The following is a 17,226-nucleotide window of genomic DNA, read 5'->3' as shown; positions in this document are numbered from 1 at the left end:
AACTTTCCATAACTATCATAAAAAAAAGGTGTAACATCTTAATAAGATGTTACATCTTTCTTTCTACTTGTAAATGAAAAATATGACTTCTGCACTGATTTAACCTTGATATCTTCCTGCATCTGGATTCCGATGATGGCATTTTAATACTGTTCATCTTTAGGCTTGCTTTCTGAAAGTCGAGTGGCTCTGTTTCGTGGTAGGTTCTTACCTGTCATTGAGTAAAGCCACTGCTGAGCAGGGGGTGATGAGCTTAATAGTGATCTGGTAGATTACTCAGTTTTTGGAGAACGGCACCCCACACTTTAATAGTACCTCAAAATAAAGGTTGAATCTGATCTGAGTAGTAAGACAACTGACGTGAAGTCAACAGCCTCCATATATAAGTTACTTCATGCTTATGCTTAAGTTAAGAATTAAAACAAGAATATAATTTTTTAGCAAGTATAATATACCGTGCATCTACTGTATGAGAATAGAATTACCTGCAATTAATGTAATGCAATTTAACTTGCAGGTATTAGTTATTTTCTTTTTTCATATCATACTTACACACAAAAGGTTGCAAAAACCTATACCATACTGGTTTGTGCAGACAAGAGTAAGAAAAAAAAAAGGAATACTGCTGGTTGTGTTTCTTGAACAGTTAAAGAACAAAGTAAGGAGAGCTGTTCAAAAAACAGGAATAGAGGATGAAAGGGGAGAAAGAAAAGTTCAAAAAGTAAACACTGGAAACATTTCTTACATAATCAAGGCATAAAAAAGATATGATGATAAACTATTAACAGCATCACATCTCTAACACAATGTTGTTAATAGCTAATCTGAAATGGATAACTGAGGTTTATTAACCAATATAATTAGAAGACTGCTATATTCCTGATCTGTATAATATAATAAAACTAATCATTTTTCAAACTATCATTCAGGATGTGCACACACACACACTAAAATATTGCCTATTCCATTTGCTGCCCCATTTCATATGAATATTTGTGACAGCATTAGTTGCTCTCAGACAAAATTTCTGAAACCTTCTTACCACTAAGTACTAGTAAAAAAAAGTTCTTCCACACCAAGCTAGAGATGTCAACTATTTTGTTCTTGCTGACCTAACATCACTGAAGTATATAATACATTTGATTTAGCTGACAAGGAGAACTAGTGTATTAAATATAGAGAGATATATTCTGATTGAAAGGAAAGGTTATATTTGAAAACATAACTCACCACATCTGGTATTCTATCCTTCCTCATTTGTTCCAAATGCAAGTTATTGAGGTTGGCATTTGCAATGTCAAACCTATAAAATTATGAAATTTTAATTAATTAGTATATTTTAACATCAATTTTATTACATAAACAAGAAAACAAAGGATAAAAAATTTTATGTCACATTGTGATGTGAATTGTTTTATTTACTTCTTAAATTTTTTAAATCTAAGAAGTATAAGATTATTATTATTATTACGAGAGACCTCCAGGGAGTCAAGGACTCATCAAGGGAAGCCACATACCACATGCACCAGCTATCATACTTATTCTTGAATTCATTCACACTGCTTGCACTCAAACATCCAATGGCAATCCATTCCAATCATGCACCACCCTATGAGAGAAAAATCTAGCCTTCACTCCCTTCTTAGTTGCATTCATTCTCAGCTTCGAAGGATGTCCTTTCCCCACCTTCCATAAAATGGAAAATTCCATCAACTGAAATCCTGTATGACTCTTTCAGAAGTTTGTAAGTCTCAATTATATCACCCCTCTATCTAATGTTTGCTCGTGTCTGCAGTCTACAAATTCTCAATCTGTCTTCATAATCAGTATATTTCACAATCCTGATATCATTTTTAATAAGCTCCTTTGCACTCTCTCCACTGTATCAACATCACAATAGAAACTAGCAGACCAAACCTGCACACTAGTCCAAATGAGGTCTTATCAAGGTCATTTTGCTCTTGTAAAGAGGCAAAATGACCTCTTTATCTTTACACATGCCAAAGTTTGTTTCAGTAATGTAATTATCTTTTGAGTTGTATCTGTCAGTCCTTGGGCCACTGGTACACTACTGGTTACCTTAAATTTTGCAGTATCACATCTCCCATATACCACTATTTGATATCTGTCAGTCGGCCATCCTCTTATCTGTAAACAGAGTCTATTATTTGCTGCTATTGTAATAATGATGCTTGTTGCCGTTATTGTAATAATGAGGCTGGCTGCGCCTTTGTAATATCTTTATTATATTATAATAAGTTTTCCTTTTATATTCCTTTCTTATTCTATCTTACTATTGCGTACTATGTTTATCCACCTTTCACATTTACTAGTCGTATGCCTATGAATACTGAAAAATTTATTTGTTAAGACTGCGCTACCAGTATTTCTATATCGGCATAAGACTCAGTAATACGTCCGGTAGATCTCTCTCTCTCTCTCTCTCTCACTAGCATAAATTCCTTCAATAAAGTTTACATACACAGTCGTGGTTCTCAAGTACTTAAACTACACTTTTAATACATTAGTTGTTTCCCACTCACAGGTCTGAGTTTATTTAGGAACAGTGCATTGTAAATTAAAAGATCAGGTGGCACTCTATTGACATAAATAAAACACATTTTATTTACATTAATACCAAAGTACATTAATTAAACGATAGGGAGGTTACTCTCTCTACCTATCCATTAGACTTTTAGCATAAAGAAACAAAATTTCCATTTTCAATACTAAATAACTATGCAATATAATTACTCCTCTGCTTATTAAATCAAATTATTGAAACTCTAATTTACTCACAAAGAGGTTAGCTAACTATGCCAAGTTATCTCACAAATTATATTCCAATTAACAACACTGCTTATATTTTAGTACCTTATCTCTTAACAGTCCATCTAAACCATTTTTCCTATATTACATAAAAGAAACACAGGAAAAAATAGGAATACACTCACATATGCTCTGTCTTCTGGGTCGTGCACTTTATCAAGGATTTTTCACTAGAGTCCTAGACCCTTCTTCTGTCTCTGGTCTTAGATTTTCTTTTTGCAGTGTCTTGCTTCACCTGTGCTTCATCAAGGATTTTTGGCAGGGCTTCAGAGTGCTGATCTCTGGTACTGTTGGGCTTCGGCTGAGGGATCCAGCTTGCGGAACTTATGCAGTCTCGCTCAGAAGGCAATGCATTCTCCTCCGGGTGATGAAATCTGCTCCTCGATTATTAGCTTCCAGTAATCTTCCACAACCATATTCAGGATCAAAATAGCCTCAGGTGGATCGGCTTCCCTTTCTCCCCGACATTTGGCATACCCTAGCGTATAGTCGTGTCCTGTTTATGACAGCCGATATTTCTGCCTCTTTCTGTCGATCTCAATGCCTTTTTATTTCACTGTCTCCAGGGCCTTGCGTGAAGTGTTGAGACCCCCTGAAGAATATGGCGCGATTCTTTGATCTTCTGTTTGAACCGCCCCGTCCTTTCTTCTCTTGGTATACTACACAAATCCAATTAGACGGACACCGGAACTACTTGTGAATTGCACCGTCCCTTTTAAGAATGACCTTGACAGTGGGCATACACAGAGCACGTAAACAAAGGTTTTTGAAGCACTTATTAAACAATAACATATAGGTAGGATGACATAGCATTTTCTTTTGTTTCTTGCAAACTTTACCCATTCTTTGTTTACTATGTTTTGGCCAGGTAAAATTTATCATAGGATTAAATATGTTCTTTTTACAAATGTTGTTTTCATAATACAAACTTTTGAGATGTGACCTCCGTAAAAGTCGATGTAAAGTGCTCATAAAATTCCAAGCTACATCGCATTTTACATATCCACACTAATATTTTATAATCCAAACCCATATTCTCCAATTTATTCAACAGTCTTCCATATTGTATTTTGTCAAAAACTTTAGCAAAATCCCAAAGTATCATGGTGTATCCATTCCCCTTGTCTAGTTAACATTAATGTCTTTGTTTCTGAATCCTTATTCAGTTTGCGCAACAGCTCTAATACCTCGTCTGCATACACCTGAGTTTCTTCATCCAGTGAAGAGGTAGCAATGAGCTCAATGTTGTGTATTGAACAACCTCTTCTGAATCTGTTACTCTCAACACCATCTGCATTTAGAAGAGTTATTCTTTCATATTCGTTCTTTTTTTTTTTTTTTTTTTTTTTTTTTTACTTGCAACATATGAATAGAATTCTTGTGGATTGTCTTTAGCATACAGAGCCAGTTTCTTTTCATACCCAGACTTTGTTTTCTGTACAACAGTTGTGACTATTCTAGCATGCTTGCTTATAATTTTCATAACAGACATCATCTTTATGCACATGGTATTCCTTCCACATCATATGTTTTTTACAAATCTCTTGCTTAATATGATTACACACTGGGGTGCTTAAGGGTCAAAGCTGTATAACTGAGAGGAGACCTCCACATAGCCTTTAAAGGAATGCGGAGAACCGACCAGGGCTTCTGACCTAATGTCCAATCCTCACCTTCTCGTGGTGCACCCTGTTGGGTATCTACTTTGATACTGAACGAACGAGGATGGGCTGGCAATTTGGGATTTAGCCGACCAAATTGTATTCTTATTGGTTAAATCAAAATAAAAAATGATGGTACAACATGACAAAATTTCATGCCGGCTGGGGCGTCGCCCGGTTAAACAAGGCCCCCGTTGTTTTCGCCAGGGAACCAGGGCGAACAGCGAAAAGTCAGCTACTGGAACAAATATGAAAACAAACCCCAACTCAACATCACCAGAGTTAAAGATCGGTACTATCAACGTAAGAAGCCTGAATGGCAAAGAAATGGAGCTAGCTGAGGAATTAGATAAGTACCAGATCGACATAATAGGGGTGACTGAAACAAAAAAGACCAAAACTGGTGAGGTCTTTCTGAGCAATAAATACAAAATGTTATATTCAGGCAATGACAATCAAGGAAAAGAAGGAGTAGCCATTGTATTCAACACAAAATACGAGGCTAATCTTCTTGAATGGCAGTCAGTCTCAAGTAGAGTAATGTGGGCAAATATGAGAATGGGGAACTGGACAATGAGACTTATTTGTGCCTATGGTCCCACAGAAGGTTCTACTAAGGTAGAAGTAGAGGAATTTTTTGAGGCTTTAGAAAAAGCAACTGACACAATGAAAAAGGAAAAGTTGGTCCTTGTTGGGGATCTAAATAGTAGAGTAGGAAATGACTGTGAGACATACAAAAATATTTTGGGAAAATTTGGAGAAAAGAGCAAAGCTAATAATAATGGCAAATATCTGTTGGATTTCTGCTCAGGACATGGACTGGTTATTACTAACACCATGTTCCAACATAAAAATGTGCACAAATTCACATGGAGAGAAGAGACTAGGAATAAGAAAAGTCTCATTGACTATGTTATTGTTGATAGTGATGTTTTCTCCCTGGTGCAGGACACCAGAGTGTACAGAGGATTTGAAATTGGAAGTGATCACTATTTAGTCTTGAGCAGGATAAAATTGAATTTCATATTGAAAAGAATAACATGTAAGAAAGTTTTAAAGCGAATAAAAGTTGAGCAGCTCTCAGATGTGAACTGTAGACTAAAATACAGAAATATTATTGAAAAGAAAATGAAAGAGTTTGAGAACAGGAATCAAACCTTGGAGATTCAGTGGCAAACTCTGAAGGAAACATTGATTGATTCTGCCAGAGAGGCATGTGGTGAGGTTGTGTGCAAGGATAAAAAAATCAGAACTCCCTGGTGGACACAGGAAGTTAAAGAGGCAGTGAAGGAAAAGAAGAAAGCATATCAAAAGTTACTGGCAAATAAGTCAGCTTTTACTCTGACAGAATACAGAGACAAATGTAAGAAAGCTAAACAGTGTGTAAAACTGGCTAAACAAAAGTCATGGGAGGACTTTGGCAAGAATATAGAAAATAAATATCAAGAAGGTGGCAAAATATTCTGGAGGTTGTTGAAGAAGCTTAGGAATGGAGGAAAGTGTGCTGTAAAAGGAATTAGAGATGATAAAGGTGAAATGAAAACAGGAGAAAAAGATATCCTTGAAGTATGGAGTAATTACTTTGAAAAACTGCTAAATGAAACAAGCAGTGATGACAGCACAGTGGTAAAAAACACTGACCAGGCATGCAGTCAGGAATACATATCCATACTTGAAGTAGAAAAAGCCATCAAAGGCTTGAAATGTGGAAAGGCAGCAGGAGTAGATGATATTCGACCAGAAATGCTGAAGTATGGTGGTATAAGAGTCTTACAGTGGCTGCACTGCATAGTTCAGAAAGCCTGGACAGAGGGACGAATTCCCGATGATTGGAGTAAAGCTCTCATAGTACCCATATATAAAAAGGGAAATAAGACTGAATGTGAGAATTACAGAGGTATTTCCCTACTGAGTGTTCCCGGCAAGATCTATGCAAGTATACTTGAGAAACGGTTGAGAAGAATTGTGGAAGAAAAGCTTGGTGAAGAACAAGCTGGATTCAGGCCAAATAGAGGCTGTCAAGATCAGATCTTCACTTTACGACAAATAGTCGAGAAAGCATGGGAATATAACAAAGATCTGTATTTAAGTTTTGTCGATTTGGAAAAGGCATATGACAAGGTGCCAAGAGAGAAGCTATTCAATACGCTGCAGTTATATGGTGTCAATGGGGCATTATATCAAGCAATACTTAGTCTTTATTTGAGTTGTGAGTCAGCAGTTAGAATTGAAGGAAGTTCAGGAAGATGGTTTAATGTTAAATCTGGTGTGAGACAAGGATGTACATTATCCCCTCTGTTATTCATTATCTATATGGATCACATTATGAAGGAATGTGGTATTAAACCTGATATCAAAATTGGAGATGTTAATGTCAGCTCTTTGCTTTATGCGGATGATGTTATACTTCTAAATAAATCCGCTACAAGTCTGCAAGATTCTCTGACTAAATTGAATAGCTGTTGTAATAGATATGGTATGAAGGTCAGCAATAAAAAGACAAAGACAATGAAAATAGGCAGAATCATTGAAAATGTCAACTGTGTTGTGAATGGAGAACCTGTGGAACAAGTAAAACATTTCAGCTACTTAGGCACAATTTTTACTGAAGATGGTAAACTAAATATAGAAATAGACAACAGAATCAGCAAAGCTGGTATCGTGGGAAGTCAATTGAATAAATTCATATGGAATAAGAGAGAAATTAGTCGGAACACTAAATTAGCTGTATACAAGACTGTGTTCAAACCAATTTTAACTTATGGATCTGAGAGCTGGGTCAGAAGTAAAACACTTGACCAAAGACTAGAGACCGCAGATATGAGAGTCCTGAGAAAGATTAGAGGCGTGAACAGATGGCATCAATGGCAATATCATGTTAAAAATGAGGATATTAGGAAAGAACTTGACATTGTCAGCATCCAGGAATGCATTAGCAGAGCTAATCTCAGATGGTATGGTCACTTAAATAGAATGGGAGAGGAAAGATTAGCAAAACAAGTGTTCTCTGCCAGGTTGGCAGGAAAACGACCCAGAGGAAGACCAAGATATAGGTGGATTGATACGGTACAAAGTGCCTTAGATGATAGAAATATAAGATCTGATAATGTTGGAGTCTTGACAAGTAACAGACTGATTTGGAGGAAAATTGTAGATAGGAAGTTAGTAATGATGTAATTTTTTCATGTAGTACTGTCATATCCTGTACACCCCTTGAGGGTACATGGCAGGAATTTGATGATGATGATGATGATGATGATCAATTTGACTCCTACCCTATTTATTCTTCGAACTCTCTGGATGCATTCTAATATCGCATCATTTAAGTATTGTTTAAATGCTTCCCATGCACTGCTGATATTCTTCCCATCCAACAACTGATCCCATTCCACTGAACTCGGTATACTCTTCAGTTGGTCATAATTTCCTGCTTTGTAGTTCAGCATTTAACCTTTTCTGAATGGAACATTCATAAACTTAGTCACTTCCCAAATGAGTACCGCATGATCACTGTTACCAACTGGAGGCAGAATAGTTACGTCTTTAACTGAAAAAGCCCTCTGACACTATAATCAAATCTAACACTTTTTGATCTGAAGTTTCTTCTGTCACATGCTCCTTGAGGAAGTTGTCCCACAACAGCTCAATAAATGCATTTTCATTCTTCTCATGAGATTCTACTGCTACCCAATCAATATTTGTATAATTAAAGTCTCCCATTATGATTACTCTTTTTGTACTCATCTTGTCTATTTGGTAATGTATTTCTTCATCACTAGCAACCGATTAACCAGGTCTGTAACAACATCCCACTATGTAATTGATCTCGTTAGATTCTGCCTCACATCAGATGGCTTCAAACTCACTGCCACATGAAATATTGTTAGTAGTAGTAGTACTACAATCATAGGCCTCAACTCTAACTGGATTCAAGTCATCTGATATCATTAGCCACATGCCCCCTCCTCTCCTATCTTCTCTATCCTTCCTAAAAATAGTGTACTCTTTACACTAGATACCAGTTAGTATGCCTAATTCTGATAGCCAGGTCTCACTAATGCCTGCAATCTGAGGTCCCAACATACTGACTAATGCAACAAACTCTACCACTTTGTTTCTGATACTCCTAGCATTTGTGTACAGACATAATAATCTACCTGAATGTTCTTTTGTATACTTTTGTCTGTCTGCAGTCAGCATGACACAGTTGGACAAATTGCAGATCTCTCTTCTTCTCTAATGCCTTATACATATAGATATCTTTGCACATATTTGATGCGTCTGAACTAGATGAAAAAAGTTGAAATAGTTCTCTCCTCATCAACATTTCCATGACAAAGCCCATTCCAGTCATTAACACAGTTGTATAACATTGTTGCTCTTACACTCACATTCTCATCATTCCTCCATTTATAATTTAGTTTCCCTGAGTGTCTGTGTTAGGCCTCATACCAGTCAATAGTTTTTCTAGACTCCTGATACCAAATTCATTCAAGTGTAGGCCATTCCTCTTATACAAATCCAATCTTCCCTCAAGCTCACTCCACACATCCAAAAACTCTCATTCATTCCTTCTACATAGCCTATGCATCGAATCATTTGCCATCATAGTCCTTCTTCTTACTTCATTTTTATCATATCAAGGTAAAATACTGACAATTTTCACTTTCTCACTCTTCAACAAGATCATCATCAATTTTACTGAGATCTCTAAATAAAGATATGAGATTATAACTAACCCATACAGGAAACAAAAAAAAACGTATTACAAGATGACACTGTATCCAATGAAAGAACTAAATTAATATGTTCTACATACACAATTATGGAATTTCTAGTGTATGCCCTCAAGTTTTCACTTTCTTTTTTTAATGGCAATCTCATATAGGAGAGGTTATTCAATCTAAGTACACTGGCACCATGGATGAAAAGAAAGTTTAGAAGAAAGAAGAAACTTATTAATAATGAGTTTGAAGACCCAGATTGCAGCTTTCAAGAAATAAAACAAAGGGATAGTTGTTACAATGATAGCAACAGAAGGAATGAGAAGAAAAAAACCTGCGAGTTTGGGGTTGAACTGTTCAATACGAAATATCTGTAGAAAATGCAAGCAGCAGAAACCATGGATATCTTATTGAAAGACAGTTGAGTGAGAGATGGCTCATTAATGAATCCTAATTTCTTTCTTCTGTACTCAGTCGAATATTTTTAGGGAATTCAGAGTACCATCCAAAATGTGAGAATTAGATCTGTGATTCATAGAGTTAGCAGCTGTACAGAGATAAAGAAACAACTCCTTTGGGAGAAAACCTAATTTTTTTTGGATCCTGGGAAATATTTGAAATATGTTTATAAAAAGAAACACTGGATATCAGAGCTGTTCCAGGGGGGGGGGGGATTGGGGAAGCAATTTTTTTCAGAGATTTGGGCATTATCAAAAATAAGACTAAAAGAATTATTATTATTATTTTTATTATTGAGAGACCTCCAGGAAGTTAGAGCCTAATATCAAAGGAGGCCACATGTTACCCACACCAAATATACATGCATGCCATCTGGATGTCATGCAATTAGGCTACAACCTGCAACTCTTCAAAAACTATCTCAGTCCTCATCTGCACTCCCCACACACACAAAACTGATGTGCCTATAGATCCCTTGACCTCTCTCTTGTATGGAATCAATACATAAAAAAAAAGCCAACAGTTTTCACAAAAGGCCAGAAAGCATGACTGCCATTTGGTTACAATGCAATTTCCCTGCTTTTTAATGTTTTCAAAAGCATTTTTGGATATGTCGATAATTTGCTAGCAGCTATTTCAAGTTTAGTACATGCAGAAAATGTGTTCAATCAAATGAATGGTCGGAAGATCAGAAAGAATAGTTCAACCAAGGCAATTACTTCCAGTTTGATCTGCAAAGTTCAAGAAGGGAAGACAGTTTGAATAATAAACATTAAAATCTCTAAGAAAAGTGATCTCTATTTCTCCCAGTTAGAATGAAGAAAATCAACATTCTGAGATGAGTCCATACCAAACATATGCCATGTGAGGGCAGAATCAGGAGAAATAAAGTAATCTGTTGATATTCTTCTTTAACTGTTGAAGATCGTGGTCCTTTGGCAATGCTTCATGAAAGAGACTGTTCCACAGAATCGAGGTGGAAGAATAAAAGATGACTGGAGTAGTAGGTTTGGCAAGTAGGCAGTTTGACTATAAAAAGATGCTAAGCAGCTGTAGCACAAGTTCCTATAGATCTGGCTGAAGTGGGAGGCAAAAATGGATGCAAGTTTTGCTGAACAGTGGCCATGGAAAAAGAGACAATGCAGAAACTGATCTATGGGAAAGTGGCTGAAGAGAGCCCATAAGAGAGGTGTCCTTTATCAACCAGACTGCCCTGAACAGCATCAAGAATTTTTTAGAGGTCTTAGGTGCACTACCCCATACACATTAGTTAGATTTGGGATTTATACTGAGTATGTAACTATTCAGCAGAGAAGTACCCTCTTAACTAGAAAAGAATGCCAAGTTTTTTGGAAGCTGATGATGCTATAGAAGTGATATGATTGAGCCAGGTAAGGTTTGAAGTGAAAATCAGTCTGAGAAGAGAGATTTGGTCTTGACTGTCGAGCTGAATTTTATCAAAAGTAAGTAGAGAAGATCTGAGGTCTCTTTGATGGAAAATGCAAAACTGTGTTTTGGAAACATTGCAGTTGACTAGGTTTCTTTCACACCAATCAAGGATATTGTGGAGATCAGTGTTCAGGGGAGTAATTATAGATGATCTTGAAGCTTGAGATGTTTGATCACCGCAAAGATTGTCATATGAGTACGATGAGTGAAGTGTGTTATCAGCAAAACTATGAATACGGTTTGCAGTCAATGACAGTAGTTCGTTTATGTAAATCAGGAAGAGGGTGGATGAAATGACAAAGACCTGAAGGACACCAGCATTGACAGGAAAGTCTGAGGAGAGAACATCATGATATGGTCTTGATGCCAGACTTTATCAAAAGCAATGCAACAGGTTTCTCCAAACCTTTCCATGGAATGGGTCCAAATATGAGTGATGTAGGCCAGAAGATCTGTGGATTTAGAGTGGCAAAATTCATACTGGTGATCACTAATTAGATTGCAGTTCTCAAGGTGTTGAAGTCGACTGTTGATAACCTCCATTATTTTAGATAAAACTAATGTGAGAGCAATAGGTCGATAGTTTGATGGTAAACATTTATCACCTTTTTTGTGTGTGTGTGTGGGGGGGGGGGAGAACTGGTTGTATATGCGCTTTCTTCCATGCAGAAGGGTAGATGCCAACCGAGTACAGTTTATGAAATAGAGGACAGGGAACAGGTTTTAGTTCAGGAGCACATCTTTTGAGCACAATGGGTGGAATTCCATCAGGACCAGCTACCTCTGTAGTATCCAAGTTAGTCAAGATTTTTTTTTTTTTATGTCTTTCTGGCAGAAGGTTACAGGAGACAAGAGATTAAATGTTCTAGGCAAGTAAGGAGGTAATTTACCATGGTCATCTATGTAGAATTTGGACAAGAAGAACAAAGACAGCCCATCAGCCTTGTCTTTAGGTGATATTACAATGCTACCATTAGGATGAGATAGAGAGGAAAGCATAGATGGACAAACATTGTCTCACAGCTTTGGTGAGAGACCAGAAGGTGTGACTGCTGGTGGCACAAGCAGTGAGTTTACTACATTTATCCTTGCTGAATTTAGACTTTTCCCTTCAATGATAGTCTGAAAGTGTCACAGCCTATACAGTTTCAAGCTGTGTAGGCTGAGAATAAAGCTGGTGTTTTGGTTTCAAGTCACTTGTAAAATGCTGTTTGCTTTTCTTGGATTACTCTGGCACACTTTTTGGAGAACCGTGCTTAAAATATGGGTTAGGGAACTTGAACAGAGTGGGGAGTGAAAGTTTCCACTACAATACAGATTATTTCTGCAACAACATCATAACAGATATCTGGATCTGAAAAATAAAAACAGTAGTCTGACCATAGAAAAGAGGAATAAAAGTCACACAAGTCTTCCAACTTGGCACTGTAATACCAGGGCATGCAAGGTTGTGAATGGCTAAAGAAAGGACGTTCCACCAGAGATGAAACAGGTGGAATGTCCGAACTGCCAAGAGGAGCAGTCACTTGAACAGAGTATCTGGAAGTACTAGTTAAGAAAAGATCTAGAGTGTTAGATGAGTGAAGATGATTTAAGGAATTCAGGTAGGAAGATGAATGATCTCTTTTAAGTCTGGTCAGTGAAATTCGAAAAAGAGCTAATTAGAAGGATGACTTCACTGTTTGGAAATTTTGACTGTGTAAAATTAAGCTTTGAAGATTGGAAATCAGAAAGGTCGATGATTTTCAGAATTGGGAGAAGAGTAGAGGCAGCCGATGAAATAAAATGTGGCAAAGAATTTTAAGCCTCAGATTCTAGGTTAAGCACCTTTTGGCAAGGGATATCAGAATAAAATCCCAAATACTTCCATTATGGCAGAAGGAGTCATACAGGATGTAATTTGGACACTTCAGCTATGGTTGATTTATTGGAAATTTGAGGTTCAGCCAGAAACAGATCAGGGATGGATTTACTGAAGATGATAATTCACATAATTTAAGTTACTTTTGATGTTACAGATGTTGGTAAAGCGAATATGAAATATTTGTATGATTTTTGAGTTTAAATTTCTGGAATGGGATGCTTAAGGGTCAAAGCTGTATAACTGAGAGGAGACCTCCACATAGCCTTTAAAGGAATGCAGAGAACCGACCAGGGCTTCTGACCTAATGTCCAATCCTCACCTTCTCGTGGTGCACCCTGTTGGGTATCTACTTTGATACTGAACGAACGAGGATGGGCTGGCAATTTGGGATTTAGCCGACCAAATTGTATTCTTATTGGTTAAACCAAAATAAAAAATGATGGTACAACATGACAAAATTTCATGCCGGCTGGGGCGTCGCCCGGTTAAACAAGGCCCCCGTTGTTTTCGCCAGGGAACCAGGGCGAACAGCGAAAAGTCAGCTACTGGAACAAATCTGAAAACAAACCCCAACTCAACATCACCAGAGTTAAAGATTGGTACTACCAACATAAGAAGCCTGAATGGCAAAGAAATGGAGCTAGCTGAGGAATTAGATAAGTACCAGATCAACATAATAGGGGTGACTGAAACAAAAAAGACAAAAACTGGTGAGATCTTTCTGAGCAATAAATACAAAATGTTATATTCAGGCAATGACAATCAAGGAAAAGAAGGAGTAGCCATAGTATTCAACACAAAATACGAGGCTAATCTTCTTGAATGGCAGTCAGTCTCAAGTAGAGTAATGTGGGCAAATATGAGAATGGGGAACTGGACAATGAGACTTATTTGTGCCTATGGTCCCACAGAAGGTTCTACTAAGGTAGAAGTGGAGAAATTTTTTGACGCTTTAGAAAAAAACAACTGACACAATGAAAAAGGAAAAGTTGGTCCTTGTTGGGGATCTAAATAGCAGAGTAGGAAATGATTGTGAGACATACAAAAATATTTTGGGAAAATTTGGAGAAAAGAGCAAAGCTAATAATAATGGCAAATATCTGTTGGATTTCTGCTCAGGACATGGACTGGTTATTACTAACACCATGTTCCAACATAAAAATGTGCACAAATTCACATGGAGAGAACAGGCTAGGAATAAGAAAAGTCTCAATGACTATGTTATTGTTGATAGTGATGTTTTCTCCCTGGTGCAGGACACCAGAGTGTACAGAGGATTTGAAATTGGAAGTGATCACTATTTAGTTTTGAGCAGGATAAAATTGAATTTCATATTGAAAAGAATAACATGTAAGAAAGTTTTAAAGCGAATAAAAGTTGAGCAGCTCTCAGATGTGAACTGTAGACTAAAATACAGAAAGATTATTGAAAAGAAAATGAAAGAGTTTGAGAACAGGAATCAAACCTTGGAGATTCAGTGGCAAACTCTGAAGAAAATATTGATTGATTCTGCCAGAGAGCCATGTGGTGAGGTTGTGTGCAAGGATAAAAAAAAATCAGAACTCCCTGGTGGACACAGGAAGTTAAAGAGGCAGTGAAAGAAAAGAAGAACGCATATCAAAAGTTCCTGGCAAATAAGTCAGCTTTTACTCTTACAGAATACAGAGACAAATGTAAGAAAGCTAAACAGTGTGTAAAACTAGCTAAACAAAAGTCATGGGAAGACTTTGGCAAGAATATAGAAAATAGATATCAAAATTACTCCATATCTTCAAGATATCCTTGAAGTATGGAGTAATTACTTTGAAAAACTGCTAAATGAAACAAGCAGTGATGACAGCACAGTGGTAAAAAACACTGACCAGGCATGCAGTCAGGAATACATATCCATACTTGAAGTAGAAAAAGCCATCAAAGGCTTGAAATGTGGAAAGGCAGCAGGAGTAGATGATATTCGACCAGAAATGCTGAAGTATGGTGGTATAAAAGTCTTACAGTGGCTGCACTGCATAGTTCAGAAAGCCTGGACAGAGGGACGAATTCCTGATGATTGGAGTAGAGTTCTCATAGTACCCATATATAAAAAGGGAAATAAAACTGAATGCGAGAATTACAGAGGTATTTCCCTACTGAGAGTGTTCCTGGCAAGATCTATGTAAGTATACTTGAGAAATGGTTGAGAAGAATTGTGGAAGAAAAGCTGGGTGAAGAACAAGTTGGATTCAGGCCAAATAGAGGCTGTCAGAATCAGATCTTCACTTTACGACAAATAGTCGAGAAAGCATGGGAATATAACAAAGATCTGTATTTAAGTTTTGTCGATTTGGAAAAGGCATATGACAAGGTGCCAAGAGAGAGAGAAGCTATTGAATACGCTGCAGTTATATGGTGTCAATGGGGCATTATATCAAGCAATATTTAGTCTTTATTTGAGTTGTAAGTCAGCAGTTGGAATTGAAGGAAGTACAGGAAGATGGTTTAATGTTAAATCTGGTGTGAGACAAGGATGTACATTATCCCCTCTGTTATTCATTATCTATATGGATCACATTATGAAGGAAAGTGGTATTAAACCTGATAGCAAAATTGGAGATGTTAATGTCAGCTCTTTGCTTTATGTGGATGATGTTATACTACTAAATAAATCCGCTACAAGTCTGCAAGATTCTCTGACTAAATTGAATAGCTGTTGTAATAGATATGGTATGAAGGTCAGCAATAAAAAGACAAAGACAATGAAAATAGGCAGAATAATTGAAAATGTCAACTGTGTTGTGAATGGAGAACCTGTGGAACAAGTAAAACATTTCAGCTACTTAGGCACGATTTTTACTGAAGATGGTAAATTAAATATAGAAATAGACAACAGAATCAGCAAAGCTGGTATGGTGGGAAGTCAACTGAATAAATTCATATGGAATAAGAGAGAAATTAGCTGGAACACTAAATTAGCTGTATACAAGGCAGTGTTCAAACCAGTTTTAACTTATGGATCTGAGAGCTGGGTCAGAAGTAAAACACTTGATCAAAGACTAGAGACTGCAGATATAAGAGTCCTGAGAAAGATTAGAGACGTGAACAGATGGCATCAATGGCAATATCATATCAAAAATGAGGATATTAGGAAAGATCTTGACATTGTGAGCATCCAGGAATGTGTTAGCAGAGCTAATCTCAGGTGGTATGGTCACTTAAATAGAATGGGAGAGAAAAGATTAGCAAAACATGTGTTCTCTGCCAGGTTGGCAGGAAAACGACCCAGAGGAAGACCAAGATATAGGTGGATTGATACGGTACAAAGTGCCTTAGACGATAGAAATATAAGATCTGATAATGTGGGAGTCTTGAAAAGTAACAGACTGATTTGGAGGAAAATCGTAGATAGGAAGTTAATGATGATGTAATTTTTTCATGTAGTACTATCATATCCTGTACACCCCTTGAGGGTACATGGCAGGAATTTGATGATGATGATGATGAATTTCTGGAATTTCAGAGGTTTATTTTTTAGTTGAACTGCAGAGACACTATACCTATTTCGACTTAATTTCATGTTTAATGTTACAAAAATTGAAGAGAAAAAGAGAAGGGAAACAGACAGTTGGAGAAAATACTCTTGAATATATCACCCATCCAGAGCGTATCCAGTTTTCAAACCACAAAGTGGCCCCCTAACAGCATCAGTCTGGATAGTCTGGTCAATCACAGCATTAACACTCTAGATCTGATGACTTTTCCCCTCCCTGGAGAAAAACAGAAGTGCTTTTGGAACCCTATCGGTTCCAAGAGCATTTGTTGCTGATAATAGTACACATCATTTCTGCTATTTGCTAGCTTTGTAGTACAAACATCCAAATTTCACGATCTACACCCAGGGCCTAAAATCATCATGCCATTTCTTGATGGGTGTGAGGATAAACTAATCACTTTCAAATCAAAACCTAGTCCTGTCTTTCTTCATATATAAAGGATATAAATTAATCTCCCCTTACTTTTTGTTTCTCATAGCATAAACATACTACACAAATTGTATCCTCCACAATTAAAATATCTAAATCCCAAAACCTGCCCACTTATTCCTGATGCTCCAGAGGAAGGAAATGATATTTTAATTCATGATTACAACCCATAAAAAGGCAGTAAACATGTAATACATGACTAGACTAAAGGGGGTCCCCCCATTTTTTTTTTACATAATCTGGAACCTTTCTAGAGACCAAAAATGGAACTTTTTCAAGCT

General features: G+C 36.9%; 1 protein-coding gene across 1 annotated transcript in view; it reads right to left on the bottom strand.

Annotated features, from left to right (window-relative positions):
* The window catches only part of Nmd3 (60S ribosomal export protein NMD3), a 185,823-nt gene that overhangs the window by 37,882 nt on the left and 130,715 nt on the right, over window positions 1-17,226 (bottom strand). Inside the window, exon 10 of the mRNA XM_090393542.1 lies at window positions 1,231-1,303. Within this exon, the coding sequence (XP_090249668.1) occupies window positions 1,231-1,303 (73 nt within the window). The remainder of the gene's footprint in view (window positions 1-1,230; window positions 1,304-17,226) is intronic.

Source organism: Typopeltis vanoorti, chromosome 5, assembly GCF_054136105.1.
Source record: "Typopeltis vanoorti isolate ZY-2024b chromosome 5, IOZ_Tvanoo_1.0, whole genome shotgun sequence".
Classification (NCBI taxonomy): domain Eukaryota; kingdom Metazoa; phylum Arthropoda; class Arachnida; order Uropygi; family Thelyphonidae; genus Typopeltis; species Typopeltis vanoorti.
This window is presented reverse-complemented; position numbering and strand designations above follow the sequence as displayed.